The 17,341-nt window shown below is 37.8% G+C and overlaps 1 protein-coding gene across 2 annotated transcripts in view; it reads right to left on the reverse strand.

Moving 5' to 3' along the window:
• Positions 1-458: 458 nt before the first annotated feature.
• Positions 459-17,341, reverse strand: part of Cul4b (cullin 4B) — a 44,581-nt gene continuing 27,698 nt past the window's right edge. For both annotated transcript variants that reach the window (NM_028288.5, NM_001110142.1), the window contains exons 12-23: positions 17,272-17,339; positions 16,690-16,808; positions 15,535-15,727; positions 14,339-14,443; positions 13,592-13,702; positions 12,175-12,260; positions 10,894-11,001; positions 9,780-9,893; positions 8,843-8,948; positions 7,797-7,969; positions 5,965-6,117; positions 459-2,571 (exon numbers count right to left, since the gene is read on the reverse strand). In NM_028288.5, the coding sequence (NP_082564.3) occupies positions 2,476-2,571; positions 5,965-6,117; positions 7,797-7,969; positions 8,843-8,948; positions 9,780-9,893; positions 10,894-11,001; positions 12,175-12,260; positions 13,592-13,702; positions 14,339-14,443; positions 15,535-15,727; positions 16,690-16,808; positions 17,272-17,339 (1,432 nt within the window). In that variant the 3' untranslated portion in view covers positions 459-2,475. The remainder of the gene's footprint in view (positions 2,572-5,964; positions 6,118-7,796; positions 7,970-8,842; positions 8,949-9,779; positions 9,894-10,893; positions 11,002-12,174; positions 12,261-13,591; positions 13,703-14,338; positions 14,444-15,534; positions 15,728-16,689; positions 16,809-17,271; positions 17,340-17,341) is intronic.

Here is a 17,341-nt window from a genome sequence, read left to right on the forward strand (position 1 = left end):
ATGTCAAGGTTACGGCAGAGTCACCATTCAGCAGACTCAGGAACTGAATTAGAAACCATTGAACATGTGTGACTGGATTTTTGGTTCAGAACAGAACAACAAGCACCACAAGAAGCATGTCTTCTTTTTCTTCCAACTTCACTCTAAAGTACTTCTATACTGGCAGGAAATTGCTGACTTTGAAAGTTTGAAGGAAACATATTTACACGTGCCCTTGATTTTTCTAAAGTGGAAATAATTGTCTACTTTGAGAATACTGGAAAATTTACTGTCTTTTTACCATAACCTCCTCCACAGTATCTCAAAACTACCAGTAAAATAACAAAGAGAAGTATAAAAATAATCAAGTATGAATTGTCAAATGTGAATTAAGGAAGTCATTAGGAAGATTTTATGTATTCATTCTAATTTACAATTTTTTCACAATATTTCGAGTTTAAATATCTTCCCCAGAAACATTTTTTTAAAATAAAAGTTTTATTGGAGAAAAATAGAACCACCACACATACACAGGGAAGAGCACAAAAATTCAACCGATACAGAACAACTGAAACTCATAATAATCCAATGGAGTTTGCCATTACTTGTCAGTTTCATAAACAGTTTCCCTTAGTAGTCTGGCTAGCTTTTCAGCTGAAACACCGTCAAGTTTTTAAAGAATTAAGAACTTCAGGACAGGCACCCACTTTCAAGATAATGAAGGTGGTATCAAGAGCGTCCTAGTAGGAACAAACCTACCTACAAATTCTTTTAAGAGTAACTAGTGAGTGGTGTAATAGTCTCCATATCCCAGAGACCAACACAGGGATGAATTACAACACTGATGTTGATGATCCAGTAAACATAACAGCCACATTCCTTGTCAGAAGAGCTCCTGTAAGGAAATCAGGGAGGAGCTGGAAAAAATATACGAAATAGCTGCTCAGAAAGAACCGGGAAGTTAACTCTAAATACTGTACATAGTCAAACAGTGTGCAAGTTGATGCATTAGAGAGAAACAGGCAACTTAAAAAATACAGATAGCTAGCCACAGGTCTTTGAGAATTCAAGAAAACAATAGCAGACATAAGAGCCCCCAAGTCTTCGGAGCTGAAAGTATGCCTAATTGCTCCATAAAGACAAAGATATGTGCTAGTGGAGAAAGCACTGAAGAAGTTCTAATGTAAAAGAAAACACAAAAACAGTCTGCTTCTTTGCCATCATCCATTTCCTCCATGGAAAGAGAAACCAGGAAGCAAAGCAGAGTCCTCTGGTGAGGAAGAAAAGTCTTTTACTCACAGTTTGAAATTGAAAAACAATACTTTCCTTACTTTCTGTGTGAGACCAATTTGGAGACACTTCCTGAACAGCAAGTGTCCAATGTCTATAAAGAACTCTTAAATTCAAGCAATTAAAAAAAAAAGGACTACAGAACTTGAAGTTTTCAATAGGGAGTGTGCAAGGAAGACAAGGGAGAATCATATGTTGAGTTTCTCCAAATCAGGAGGCGCATGACAGTAAAAAAAAAAATCATTTAGTAGAAAAAACTGGAATGCAAATCCTAGGAAACCTCTGACAATTGACGATCCACCCAACTTAAAGACGGCAGCACGACCCAAACATTTAACCACTGAAACATAATGAAAAGCAGCTGGTACATTTTTACTCCTGCAACTTATAAAACTTATTTGTTGATTTTGGTCTCCTGTGATTTTCATACTGTATTCAGTTTTAATAAAAGGACCTGGGTTTTCCCCTCTTGCTATGTTCTTGTAGTACAAGACGATCAGCAAATTTTCTATTTTAATAAGTTCCTGTTAATCAGCACAGTGAATGTGGGGCTAAGTCTTATGTACACATCCCAGAGTCCTAATGGGAAACCTTTAGGATGCGAATATATAAGGTACGATGGAAGGAACTGTCACCCTACTTGAAAAACTTGTTTCCAAATAAGATTATTTCCCCTTCAGTGTAACAGAATGCCAACAACAATGAAAACTTACTTTTCTTTTCAAGGGAAACCACAAAATGGGTAAACAACCAAGTCAAGGGTGGTTTTTCTATTTGATAAATACATCCAGAACTCTGTACAGTAAATAAAATTTGCATGCAGTTTAAGTATCTTTAAATGACTTTTAGGCAAATAAACCTTTTGCTTTATTAATGATGTATAAGAATCACCCTCCCCCCTTTTAATGGCCATAGGGATCTCTTCCCCAGTTCCAAAAGGAATCATGAAGACCCAGGTACTTTCTTAAAGAGTTTTCTGCACATCATACTAAATAACATGCATAGAATTCAACAACATTCTTCTTAAAAGTTAAGTATTACTCTTTAAAATGGGTATGTTAACCACTGAGAAAAGTCCACACAACTATTCCCATTACACTGCTTCATTTGGTCATCAGAAGTATAAAAGAAGTCAAATAACATGAGATTCAACAAATTAGTTTATCCAATGGCTACAGCATTATGACAAGTTCCAAGGCCAACATTCTATGCAATATAGTTGTACTGATTTGGATTTTCTTTATCTCTTTCCATGTAGTCCCGGTCAATGAGGGATTCTATTCTCTTCTTAAGATCAGCAGGCTGTAAGGGAAAGCACACTTTCAATGCAAAACTCAGAAGCACCAGCTTAAGTCCATCCACCAACATCCCGTTAAAAGAGAACAAAGGCCAGAAGTGACTGCACAGAGGCAGGCAGATCTCAGAGTTTGAGGCCAGTCTGGTCTACATAGTGAGCTCCAGGACAAGCCCTGTCTCTAAATTAAATAAACTTAAATTAAATGTAGCTGGAGCATTGTAGCATACTTCTAAAATCCCAGCAAGTAAGAGGCCAGAGCCAAGAGGATTCAGAGGAACACCTGCTTGGGGTACACAATAAGACTCTGTCACAAACAAACCTGAAATTAAGTAAATAAACAATTAACACATGAATTAAAAAGTGTAAAAGAAATTACTATATGACCTATATAAAATACTGGACATACTGGCATAAGCCTACATAATCCTTGCTACTTGGGTAGCTTGAGGAATGGCAATAGTGAGTTCATGAAAGTTGGCAAAAAAGTCAAACAAAATGGCTGGGGCAGTTAAGGCTTTTACCAGGTGGTACAGTACTTGCCTAGCATATGAAAGGGGCCTAGGTTCTACTCCCCAATACCACACATTCACACAATTACAGGAAATTTGGGAACGTATCATATTAATTCACCTCTTTATGTTTCTGGTTTACTATGAATTTTAATTTATTTAGTTAAGTGATTTGGACCTCTGAATCTTGTAGTTAAAATTTCACTATGACATGAATTCATTTAGAACTGGGCATGGTCAAACATGTCTATATTCAGACTCAGATACAAAGAGAACTGAAGGCCAGCCTGGGACGTATTAGATAGACCTTGTCACAAACACCACCAACAAAGTCTCAGGGCTTCTTAGCGTGTACTACTCTTGAAGTCCAGCTCTGGCACCAATGCCAGGGTTCACAAGTGCCTGTACCTCCAGCTCAAGGTCGAACTGAATAGAACTGTCCACACATGGAAATGCCTCACAGAGACACACAATTAGAAATACTATCTTTTAATAAATAGTCTTGCATTGGTAATTACACTTATCTCTTGAATGAATGACCCTAACATAAATAAGTATCTCTACATCACTTACAATACCTGAGATAAAAAGGAAAAGAAGCCAGGCATGGTGGCACACGCCTTTAGTCCCAGCACTTGGGAGGCAGAGGCAGAGGCAGGCGGATTTCTGAGTTTGAGGACAGCCTGGTCTACAAAGTGAGTTCCAGGACAGCGGGGGCTATACAGAGAAACACTGTCTTGAAAAACTAAAAAAAAAAAAAAAAAAAAAAAAGGAAAAGAAATTGAATATTCAATACAGATGCAAGATTTTGTTAAGATAAGAAGCTTAAGTAATATTGCTGCCTCAGCTGGTAGCTAAGAGTACATGTCCCTACAGACAGTGAATGCATCTCTTTGGAGTGTGTGTGTGTGGGGGGGGAAGAGCAAGCCCATGGGCATGTTTGAGAGAGGGTCTCTCTTTGTAGTTCTGGCTGTCCTGGAACTCACCATGTAGACCAGGTTGACCTACAATTCACAAGAGATCTGCCTTCCACTGCTTCCCAGTCAGCTACTGCATTCTTTTTCTTTTCTTTTCTTTTCTTTTCTTTTCTTTTCTTATTTTTTTGGTTTTTCAAGACAGGGTTTCTCGGGCTGGCGAGATGGCTCAGTGGGTAAGAGCACCTGACTGCTCTTCCGAAGGTCCGGAGTTCAAATCCCAGCAACCACATGGTGGCTCACAACCATCCTTAACAAGATCTGACTCCCTCTTCTGGTGTGTCTGAAGACAGCTACAGTGTACTTACATAAAATAATAAATAAATCTTAAAAAAAAAAAAGACAGGGTTTCTCTGTGTAGCTCTGGATGTCCTGGAACTCACTTTGTAGAGCAAGCTGGCCTTGAACTCAGAAATCTGCCTGCCTGCCTCTGCCTCCTGAGTGCTGGGAAGTGCTGGGATTAAAGGCGTGCACCACCACGTCCAGCTCAGCTACTGCATTTTTAAAGAGTGTTTTTCAACCTTTGGTTTGTTGAATTCACAGATATGGAATTGATAAAAATGAAGGACTAACTTTGAAGCCAGCCGTAGAACACAGTAAGACCCTATCTCAAAACCAAACCAAACCAAACCGGAAAAAAGGAAGTAAACTTCCATCTAATAGCCCCAGGTTTAAGTATCATGTTGGTTTCAGTATGATCAAAGTTCTAGTTATTTCTGATGTTCTAGCATTAATAAGCAATCTTGCTGTAGGTAAAATGATTAGGTGAGCATGTATGCAGGTGTGGTAATGAGGAAGCAGTTTCAAGTTTGAAGAAGCAGCCTACCTTGTAATAGTGGAAGTAACAGCTACTACAAGTAAAACCTCAATATATACTAAACTCATGATCAAGTGTTTTATACTTCCTATCTCAATAAGCCTCAAAATAATACTATAAGGGATGCAATGGTGGGTCTATGAAGGGGAAACTCGAAAGGGGGATATCATTTAAAATAAAAAAACGAATAAAATGATTAATAATAGAAAGTAATAATACTAGGAGGTATGTATATCTATCAATTCTGAACAAGCTCAGCAAAATTAAGTGACTTATCAAAGTCCAAAGCTGCCAGGAATCCTAACAGCCAGGAGTCTAGGCAACCTCTATCAAATGTGTATCACAGACACTTTAAAATGTTTTACAATTTGAACAATAGTCTAGTACACCACCACATTGTCTAAGCACCTTTGCTACTGAACATTTGTACTGGGCCATGCCCATATTGACCAATTCAGGTTTACTAGAACCACTGCTAGACATTTTCAAAACAAACAAAACGTGCTTTAACATTAAGATATAGCCAGAAGTCTCTGTAACAGATTTTAGTAAATATTTATACAGGTAACCAAGTTTAAGATATAACTCAGTCTAATAATCAAATCTGTCAAATGCCAAGGTATCTCCAGAAAAGAAGATTCAAAAGATATATAATAACTAACTCAAAAATTTCAAAGTCGGGCTGGAGAGATGGCTGAGTAGTTAAGAGCACTGACTGCTCTTCTAGAGGTTCTGAGTTCAAATCCCAGCAACCACATGGTGGCTCACAACCATCTGTAATGGGAATCCGATGCCCTCTTCTGGGGTCTCTGAGGACAGCTACAATGTACTTAGATAAATAAATCTTTAAAAATAAAAATTTCAAAGTCACATTTACTCACTAAACTTTCAAGTACAGGGAGTGGCTTTTGTAAACTAGTTCTCAATTTTGCTAAACAAAGTTCTTTTGTGAATCACATGTACAAATATAGAAAATGAATACATGTTGTTCCAAATGGCTTTAAGTCTTTCATCTTATTTGCAAGATTAGTGTCTAAAAATTAAATGTATTTCCTTTCACCTATAATACATTCAGTGTGGAGACACAGAAATACCTACTTTAACTGGAAATTTTAGCTGATTGTAGACTTCTGAAACAAGAAGATTGTGGCTAAGTGTTTTTCTCATCTTCATAATTCGAACGATCGCAGCATCAATTTGGTACTGTCTGTCTTGAAATACTCTTTCTGTAGTGCTTGCTTGTTCTTCAACCTAAAACAAGTTTTCAAATAAAGTCAAACTTAATTAGGAACAAACTGTATATTAGGAACATAACAATGATACTGTTCTAAAGAGCTTGACTTATCTAAATGAGAGGAAAAAAAAAACTTAACAAACATAGTTCCTTTCTGTTGTCACTACTGCTCTGGACCAATAAAGTAATGCAATACAGAAGAGAAAAATACCACCTTTGAGCACTGGGAAGTAGAGTCAGTTGGTCAAGTACTTTCCCTGCAAACATGAAGATCTATCTCTTAAATTTAGATTTTTGTGAACTCATGTAAAAACAAGATCCCTAGAATACCCGATGGACATCCTGCCAGCCTAATTAGTGAGTTCTAGGCAAGTAAGAGACCATGTAAAGAAACAAGGTAGATAGCGCAAAGGAATAACACTGGAGGTTGTCTACTGGCCTTCCCTAAAACGTAAAATGTTTATATCCACTGATCCAAAAATTTACTTCCATAAATTCTTTTTAAAAATGTTTATTCCTATTTCATGTGCACCGGTCTTTTGCTTGCATATATGTCTGTATGAGTGCAAAAGATCTTCTAGAACTGAAATTACAATTAGTTGTGAGCTGCCATGTGGGTACTAGGAACCTAGTTTCCCTGGAACAGGCTAACTCTTGCTAAGTAAGCCATCTCTCCTCCCCCATGAAGTCACTTTAAGGAAAAGATCAGAGAGATTAAGATTTAGGTATGTTCAAGATTATATAACTTTTTAGCATTCTGTTGATTTTTTTTGATGTGTGTGTGGGGAGGGTATGCCTATTATATGAGTGTGGTTGGGGACATGAGAGGACAACCTTGGGCATTGGAGCTCAGGTACCTTTCTTTCATTTTCTGTTTGGTCTCTCTTATGAGCTTGGAACTTTGTCCTATAGCCTAGGATACCTGGTCCATGAGCCTCCAAGGATCTACTTTAATTTGACTTCCATTTTCTATCACTGAGATTACAGGAATGAGACTTCTTATTTAACAAAAGAATAAAGATATACAACCATTCTAGATATCCATCAATAGATGAATGCTTACTACAGAAATTTATTCAGCTGTAAGGAATAAAATTCTGTAATCTGTAGAATAATGAATGATAATGGAGATCTTGTTAAGCAAAATAAGCCAAATACCACATTTTGACACGTGGAATCCATATTTAAATACACACACACACACACACGACATTAAAAGTAGAAAGGAGTACTGAAGGAAAAGGGAAAACACAAAATAGCTCAACTTCTCTCATAAGTAAAATCTAGGTTTTATTATATATGCATTATGTGTGCGTGTATGCTCGTGCAAGAGATAAGACATGTTAAAGCAAGACAACAATTTGGGAGAAATAACAAAGGACACCAGCAAGTGATGGTGGTACAGGATATAGGCACAGAAAATGTTACATGAAATGGTAGCATTGAGAAAATAAATTGTAAATTTTGAAGCTGGAACAATGGCTTAGCAATAAAGAGGACATGAGTTAGATTCCAAGCATCCATGCATGTGGCTGTTCAAGTCCCCTTCTTACATGTGGGCCCCAGCCCTGATGCGGTGCACAAACGTACATGCAGCTAAAACACTCAAGCATAATACAAGTTTTTAATCTGTAAATTTCTACTATAAACACATTTAACCCAATATTGTAGGACTAGGAGAAAGCAAAAGGTTTACCGTTTCTTTCATCTGGATTTGATTGATCTTTATCCTGAATAGTTTGTGTTTGAAATCGTCATTACAAATAAATTTGTCACCATCTTCAATATCTTTGCCCTTAGGATTTTTAGCCAGAACTCTAGCTTTGCCACAGGCTAGTGACTGCAGTGTTCTTCTTAATTCTCCATCCTCTGAAGAAGAAATGATGGTTAATTATTTGATTGTAGCTTATTAGCATGAGCCCCACATTCAATGTCACTCTTATTCCAACATTCTCTAGTATACTGCTTTGTTTTCCCCACCGTTACCAACACCTGCTCTTTGTGCTATCCAGTAACATTTTTTTCCTACTCATGTTCTAAAAGCATGTATTGTCATCCATGCAGACAACTACCAAAACATTTCCTTTCTCTCAAGTCAATCACTAAAAGGACACTCAACTTGGCTGTTGTACTATCACTTGAGTTTGTTGATATTCTCCATTAACCTTCTGCTTCATTGCTAATGATGGTAACACTAACCTAATCCTATGAAAAGCCTAGCATCACCTTATAAGTCTTCATTCTCCTTCACTGTGCTGTATCTCTAGTAATTTCATTGCTGCTGGAAACATTCTACCAGAAGTCTCTTTTAGGAGTTTATGTCAGAATTATCTTCATAGCTTCTAGACTAGAATCTTCTCACAGTCCAGGTGGCTAGTTCTATCATTGCCAATACAGAGGAGGGGGCTGGAGAGCTAGCTCACCATTCAAGAGTAGTGTCTGGTCTTTTAGAGGAATAAGGGTCAGTTCCCAGCACCTAACATGGTGACTCGCAAACACCTAACTCAAGTTCCAGGAGATACAATGCCCCGTTCTAGACTCCACAGATCCCTGCACATGTGTGGTATACATATACACACACAGGCTATATACAAAAAAACAAAAAACAACAAAAAAAAATCTTTTTTTTTTAAGTACAGAGGAGAGGATCATGTCCTTTTATGTTCAGAGCTCTGATCACAGTGACTGCACAGACTAGAGAACTACAACTGCTTGCTACTAGACAAACAACACAATACAAACCTATCCCAGTAGCATGCTTGATCTCTTCTAAACTGAATTCTTCTCCTTCATTAAACATTAGCAGCACCATGGTTTGAAAAAGAGAGACCTGAAGTTCTTTTTTGCCCTGTTGGAGAAACAACAGAGTTTTACTGTATTTTTTTTTCCTGTTTTTTAAAACACATGAAAAATAAATTAGGAAGCAATAACCTCCTCTAGGGAGACAGTGTTTAATTAGTGAGTTAAGCCCAGGTGACTAGGACTAGACGATTAACATTATCCAAAGTGCTGCATTAGATGGCAGCAGGATGTGTAGTGCGAGATTTAGGTGTGAGTCTACAGAAAACAGGATGAAGGATTATTTGGCCTATTAAAACAGAAAAAAGTAATGAACATAAGTCAGTCCTATGTATCATTATAGACATTCACCATAAGCAGCAAGAAATTACTATTCTGAATGCACTTTTTGAGCAGGGTTTCCCACAGCCCAAGCTAGACTTCCTTTGTAGTCAAATATGTCCTTGAACTCCTTCCTGCCTCTATCTCCCAAGTGGTAGGATTCCAGTCCTGTGTGTCACTACGCCCCACTTTCAAATATTTTTGACTTGATTCAGATCATTCATGAACAGATGCAGATTTTTCCCAATGGATATTGTTTGCCTGTATCTCCCATTCCGTTCTCTAGCTTCTAGCCACATGATTTCCAATAACACAGTATGAACTCTGCATCCACAGGGAAAGAGAAAGACAGAGGGGAGCTTTTCATTTTAGACAAGGGCTAACTCAACTGTTGAAAAGGTAACCATCTTAAAATATACACAAAATTGTAATTACCTATCACTGTGGCTACACCGGTGTCAAGGACACACGTATAAAACAGCAACTTGAACCTTCAAACCAAGGGATAAGCCATAGTAAAGATGAAGATAGAAGTAAAGATTTGGAAAAATCCACTTACCTCTTTAAATTCAGCTTTTAGCACACAGTGTCCCAAGGTTGACTGCCACTGGAGTTTCCTGCCACTGTGCTTGCCTAAGTAAAATGTCTTGAAAATTTCCTGAAGCTTTACCATCTAAAGCAAATAAAGTAAGTGTTTAAGCTGCATATGAAATGTTATATAAGTGTTACCTTTAGCACTATTTTTCTAAAAAAACTACTTAGTGAATGAATGAAGTGGGGTGTGCATGCCATCATGTGCTAATGAAGCTCAGAGGACAACTTTCAGGAGTCAGGTACCCTCTTTCCACTATGTGGGTTCAGGGGGTTGAACTACGAGGTCAAGCTTGCTGGCAAGTGCCTTCACCCTGGGCCACCTCAATGACCTCCACCTCAACTCTTTAACCCCCATCTGGAATACCTTTTGACAGTTTTCTTGATTACCTCCAGTAGATATCAACCCCTTTAAGTTCAGGTTAAAATCTAACTCCCCATGTAACTGCTTGGTGAGCATTACACTCTGATCTTCTCTACCCTGGTATTTAATCATTCCTTCACTCTGGTGACTCGGGCTTCTATACTATACCGACTCCCTTCTCTCACTGCTGCTTCTGCCCACATTTCTTTCACAGGTTCTTCTTTTTACCATCTGCTAAATGTGAGCCTTTTCTAAAGTTGAAGCTTTGCCCTTTCTCTTCCTCTTCACCATATTCTTCCCTTATTGAGGGAAATCTACTCTCTGGGCACCCATAGTTCTTTCCATAGACTTAGTATCTTTCTTTATTCCAACATTCTAGGTTTTGGTCCTGAGTAGGACAGTTTCCAGGGCATGAAGGGATACTCATACATCCATCAATAACGTCTACCAATCCTGCCTTCAGGTGGAATATGAGCAAGATTTTTTCACAGCTAGAAAGACTAAGAGGTCATAAGCTAAGAAACAGAATAATTAGGGAAAATAGACTCAATTTAGTTATCTAGTTGAAAAATGAAGTAAAAGAATAAAATATTAACACTCATATTTTGTTGTTATATTTGTTGACATAAGCCTTTAAAAGTCACATATTTTCAAATGAAAAGCAGGAAAAAATGTGATTTCTATATCTATAGCTTAGTTCTGAAGCAATTTATCTTACCTCTGGCGGCAAATGGACTTCCATAGGCACATATGTTGGCCAGTAACCCATTGTCAGGATATTAACAGTTAATTCAATATTGCCAGGTACATTCTGGTTCTGCATATACTATAAGATTAATACATACACCAAGATTATGAAAGTATATATGTCATACCATAATAATGACTAAATTAAGAATTTCCTTTTTCTAAAAATATATGTAAATACTGACCATCCTGCAAATAAAGGATTATTAAGACTTGAAATGAAGGCTACACAAAATGCTGTACCCAGGTGGCCATTTTGATAGAGCAGCATACAAAAATCCCACAAAACCATCCAAGGTTGATTAACAACTCAACCTCTCACACACGACTGGGCTGTTGTAGCATCTCTTCACCGTTTTTCCCTCAATGCCACCTTTAAACCCATGTTTAGAAACCTTACATGGACTGAAACACCTTGTAGTAACTTGCATTCCTCACCCCACCAGCCAACCCAAGTCTCTGGTTTTTCAAATGATTCATTCCCTATTTGAAGTGGGAAAGGGCAAGGCAAATAAATGCCATCCTGTGGCTGCTGTAAGATCCATGATCCTACTAATTCTGAACTTTGAGTCTTTCGGTTCCATTGACCACCTTCAATGTAGTAGTCAAGAAGTCATTACTGAACCCTTGAGGAGTGAAATCTAATTTGCCATCACTATTGCCTAGTCATTACTGCCACTACTGTTTGAGACAAGGTCTCACTTATATTGCCCACATACTATTTCAGCATTCCAAGCAGCTGAGACTAGTTACACAAATTACATCTGGTTGCTTATATTTTTACAATACTTTAAAACAACCTCCTATTTAGGTCTTCAAAACTATAGATCCAAATTCTCATCCCAAATGTCAAGAGAGACAGAATATACCACCCCTGTCCTTGATCACCTCACCTCTATCCCCATTACAAGCTTTGAACATGTAAAGCCTCCAACTGATTAGAAAAGCCCCGCTCTTACTATCTAAGTATAATTCTTCTAATACTAACTTTAGTGTAATACATTTTTACTTATGTTTCTGTCTTATTCTGGATGTTAATTATGACTAAATCCTGAAGTAAGCTAAATATACTTAAAATTCATTGATGATCTCTTTCCTATACTGTACTGTTTGAATTGCCATGAATTATTTGTTTATATATATATATATGGGCTTCTATTTATCTTCTTCTTCAATACAAACTGCCGCAAGGACATAACTGAAGTATCCTGAAGTTTAAGGGATTAGGTAAGAGAGTTTAACCAGCCTTTACCTGTTTAAACTGAATCATGATATCTTTAGAAAGCTCCATGTCTTTGAACATTCCTTCAAGCTTGCTGGTAAAAGCGGCTCCACATTCTGTTAAAGATGTTTACATGTTTATATTTCAAGGTAATACAACAAAAACTTTACATCAGAAACTAAAACGCAAAACTTAACGTGGGCATCAAATATGATCTGTAACCACTTGTAAGAATGAAAAGAGCAAAACACATGCAACTCAAGAACGGAGACCAAAGTGTGGACACTTAGCCCCTTCTTAGAATTGGGAACAAAACACCCATGGAAGGAGTTACAGAGACAAAGTTTGGAGCTGAAACAAAAGGATGGACCATCTAGAGACTGCCATACCCGGGGATCCATCCCATAATCAGCCTCCAAACGCAGACACTATTGCATATGCCAGCAAGATTTTGCTGACACAATGAGGCTATGCCAGTGTCTGGCAAACACAGAAGTGGATACATTCATCTATAGGATAGAACACAGGGCCCCCAATGGAGGAGCTAGAGAAAGTACCCAAGGAGCTGAAGGGGTCTCCAACCCTATAGGTGGAACAATAATATGAACTAACCAGTACTCCCAGAGCTCGTGTCTCTAGCTGCATATGTAGCAGAGGATGGCCTAGTCGGCTCTCAGTGGAAAGAGAGGCCCATTGGACGTGCAAACTTTTATTTCCCCAGTACAGGGGAAATCCAGGGCCAAAATGTGGGAGTGAGTGGGTAGGAGAGCAGGGCAGGGGGAGGGTATGGGTGACTTTCAGGATAGCATTTGAAATGCAAATGAAGAAAATATCTAATAAAAAATTGGAAAAAAAAAAGAATGAAAAGTCTTACCTCTTAGAGTGCCCTAGTAATGATTCAGAGGTAAACTCTTTAATCCAGGTATAGGATAGTTGGGAATTTTTATACTAATAAACAAAAGAATAATTCTTTGTCTTTAAAACAAGCCAGTAATTATGGCTATCAGCAAGAGGCTAGGACCGTCCTACTCACTTCATGTGTGCGTATGTTGGGTAAGTGTGCACAGGCATGGAGGTCACTGGCTGTACTGCTCTACGAGAACAGACCTAGTCCTTTGAAATAGGGTCTATCATTGAGCCCAGAGCTAGGCTGGTGTCCAGGAATCCTCAAAGATTCTCCTGTTCCCTACCTCTACCCCACCCCTAGCCACTGGAGTCATACATACACGCAACATTTTTTACATGGGTGTCCTAACAACTCAGGTCCTCATGCTTGTGCCTCTTACCCTCTGAGCCTTCCTCCCCACCCCTTCAATTTATGTTTTCATGTGTATATAAAATGATCAACCAAAGCAGCAATCGACGAAAAGAGTATAATTAAGCCATAATTTCCGACAAATATTTTTTAAAAAACCCTGATATTAAAAAAAAAGAATGGCAAACATACCGTGTTTCAGTTTGGACAGCATTGATTTTTCAGCATCTACTGATGCACTCTTGCCAACTAATAGGCGTTTGGCTAAATCTTTCTTATAGAAGGCCTCAAAAACATCTTTACCTGTATTAAATAAAAAAGATAACACTCATGATATGCCAAGTAAAGCTGTAAGAAAATGGCTTTAAAAAGTTTATTACAACACGACAAGTTATTTAATTTTATACATTTTATCCAAGTTTATTAAACCCAAGAACACTGGAGGTCCATGTCTGTGCCAGACATTTCAAAAGTTCTTTTACTATAAAACAAATTAAGACTGTATTAACTATTTTTCAGGGGAAAAAACCTAATACATTGGTTCTATTAGCACCAAAACTCAAAGAGATTAAACAAGCAGTAAAATCCCAGGTTCTTAATAGTGGAAAGGTCAAAATACAAGGCAATTTAGTTGCATTCCTCAACTGTTCTTAATGATCTAAAATATGCAATAAATAAAATAGACCCTGTAGTTCTCAAAGTCTCTCTGGGTTATATAAAAGTTTTTAGTTCCTAAAGGAGTGCTTTCTTTGTTTTGTTTTCTGTTTGTTTTGAGACAGGGCCTTGCTATATTGCCCTGGCTGGGCTCATACTATGTGACCTACACAGCAATATTGCCTCAGCCTCCTGAATTCTGGATTACAGGTCTCTATCACTATGCCTGGCTCCCTAAGTGCTTTATTTTAAAAGAAAAATGTGAAAGCAGTAATCAACACTTACCATAGATAAATCTAAATATAATCATTATTTTATCCAACATTTTCTCAAGCTCTTCATCTGTAGCTTCTTTGTTGCCTGCACGAAGTTTTGAATCCACATACTTAGCTAAAATGGAGAAAAACTATAGTTTAGTGACCACGGGTGTCTGAAAGGTACTGACTACTACACATACCCCAATAGGACTATAAAATACTAACTCTTTCAGTATTTGTGCTATATGTACATGCATTTTATGGCCTCCAACGAAAGGAAGATCAAGTCACCGTGTCACTGTCACAGGGCTAACAAATACTACAAGTAAATGCACCGAATTGGAATCCAGACTGAGTATACTTTCCAGTATGATATGGAAGGACTATATATAGAGCACCGTAGTAGAGTTTCTGCCTACCATGTGCAGGTCTCTGGGTTCAAACCCTCACTTTCAGAGTTAAAAAAAAAAGAGAGAAAAAGAAAAAACTTAAAATGAGATAGAGACAGCGCATAGTGGGGGCTCCAAGTAGCCCTGTGTAAACAAAGTCACCAGAAAACACAGGTACTCTCTAAAGTTTCTATTTTACACAAATGGTCAGTGTTCTTAAACATTACTTTTGTATTTGACTAAATCAGAAACATCGAAGGCACAATTTATAAAATGTTTAAATTTAAATATAATTAGACTTTAACCAAATCCAACTCCATCCTTTCAGATGACCTAGTTTTCTAGGGCACATATACTAGCATCATGAGTGCATGTGTGAGAACCTTGCTTGAGAAACACTGCAACACACCTGTATACTCAGTGAGCCTGTCTCATTAGATTTATTTTCATCGTAGACTTTTTATTCATTTGCATTGGAATTTCATGCTGCCCTTTCCCTGTAGCTGTAACTGGAAACTTTCAGACAACAGCACGCTGTCCCATGTCTAAATCACAACAAGCTTGGAAAGCACAGAGTCAAGCTTCCTCACTACAAGTAAATGGGGCCCAATGTTCTACCTCACATAGAGTTTATATCATGCTTGATATAAAGACTATGAGACGCTGTTCAGCTTGACAGACTCTTTCTCACATCCAGATCCTTAGTGTCTCTTCTCAGACTTAGTATTACTGGCTAAACAACATCAAACAAACCAGGAATGGGTACAATATGATATTACCTCAGAGTTTATCAATAAAAGAACATTACACACCCAGAAGAGAATGTGAAACATACCTATCAGTTCAGCTGGCTTATTTGGTCTTTTATTAATGAATGTTTCAAAAGCTTCTTTCATGGCATTGATAAATTTTTCATTTTTCAGAAAGCAGGTATCAATTATATGGTCAACTTTATCTTTAAAGTCCAATAATTCTTGAACCATAGTTTTATCTTTTTCAGGATTAATAACAATGGTACTTCCAAAAGCCTGAAAATGAAAATGGTGTAATTTTATAGTAATTGATTTATCCACAGGGAAAATATTCACCAAGTCATATTCTAAGTTGGCACATGTACTTAATAATCATAAAAGGTACAGTTGTCTCTGAAGGAAATGAAAAACCGAAACAGATAATACTCACTTATAAACAAAAATAACAAGTTATCACCGGATACACGATAACCTATTAAGACTATAGGAACTTTTCTTTCATTGTTAAGAAAGTCGGATCTGTACTTTTAAAAATAGCAATGTGGCCAGGCAGTGGTGGCGCACGCCTTTAATCCCAGCACTTGGGAGGCAGAGGCAGGTGGATTTCTGAGTTCGAGGCCAGCCTGATCTACAGAGTGAGTTCCAGGACAGCCAGGGCTATACAGAGAAACCCTGTCTCGAAAAAAACAAAACAAAACAAAAAAGCAATATGGTCAGGGAGGGAGATAGAGGGAAGGAGGAGAAGGAAGGATTTATGGTTCAAACTTGTAAGAACAGATCCTACACTTATTTTAACCAAATGGCTTCAGAACTCCAACAATTTCCCATATTCCTGGCTTAAATCTTAAGAGCTAGAAATCCCATAAAATATTACTTAAGTTTTATTGCTGATATGCCACACAGCCGCCATTCTCAGGATGACGTTTTAATTTTTTTCACTTTTTAAAAAAAAGATTTATTTATTATTATATGTAAGTACACTGTAGCTGTCGTCAGACACACCAGAAGAGGGAGTCAGATCTCATTCAGATGGTTGTGAGCCACCATGTGGTTGCTGGGATTTGAACTCAGGACCTTTGGAAGAGCAGTCAGTGCTCTTACACTCTGAGCCATCTCGCCAGCCCAATTTTTTTCACTTTTAAAAAAACTTCCCATCTAACAAGAAATGCTTTGTGACCCTCTTGGTACATAGATTAGGAAACAGTGAGGAAAAATGTCAACAAGCAAACTGTTCCTACCTTGATATACTCAATCCACTGCTGTAAGAGAACCTGAACTCCACCCCGAACTCTACTGAAGAGCTGATACAGGAGAGACAAATCTTGAATTCGGTTTTCATCAAGGAGGCTATTTAAACCTGGTTTGAAATATTTTGGTATTAAAATATGAGAATCACAAAGTAAATAAAATTGCCATGCATTTCAATAAAATGTTAAGTTGAAATTTCTATCGTGATACTGGTCTGAAGTATAACGAGAATTTACGTGAGTAAAAATTCAGATTATGCTGTAATATCACTAATGTTTAGAAGTTCTTGGCTCCACATGTTAAGAATAAAACAGCAGCAGCAGCAGCAGCATGCATTAGTGTTTTTCCTGTATGTATGTGCACTGTGTGTGTGTATGCCTGGTGTACATAGAGGATGGAAGAAGAGTATTACACCCTCCCACCCCCGAAACTACAATTGCTAATGGTTGTGAGCCACCGTCATGTGGGTGCTGGGAATTAAACTTGAGCCCTCTGCAAAAGCAACAAGTACCCTTAACTACTGAGCCATTTCTCCAGCCCTAGTAACCTCTTATTTACAAATTACAAGTTACCTTTTTGAAGAATTGCCGTTAAGTGTTCACCTAGAAGTTGTTTTTCAACAGAAGCAATTAGTGACTTCCT

This window comes from Mus musculus, chromosome X (genome assembly GCF_000001635.26).
Source record: "Mus musculus strain C57BL/6J chromosome X, GRCm38.p6 C57BL/6J".
Taxonomy (NCBI): domain Eukaryota; kingdom Metazoa; phylum Chordata; class Mammalia; order Rodentia; family Muridae; genus Mus; species Mus musculus.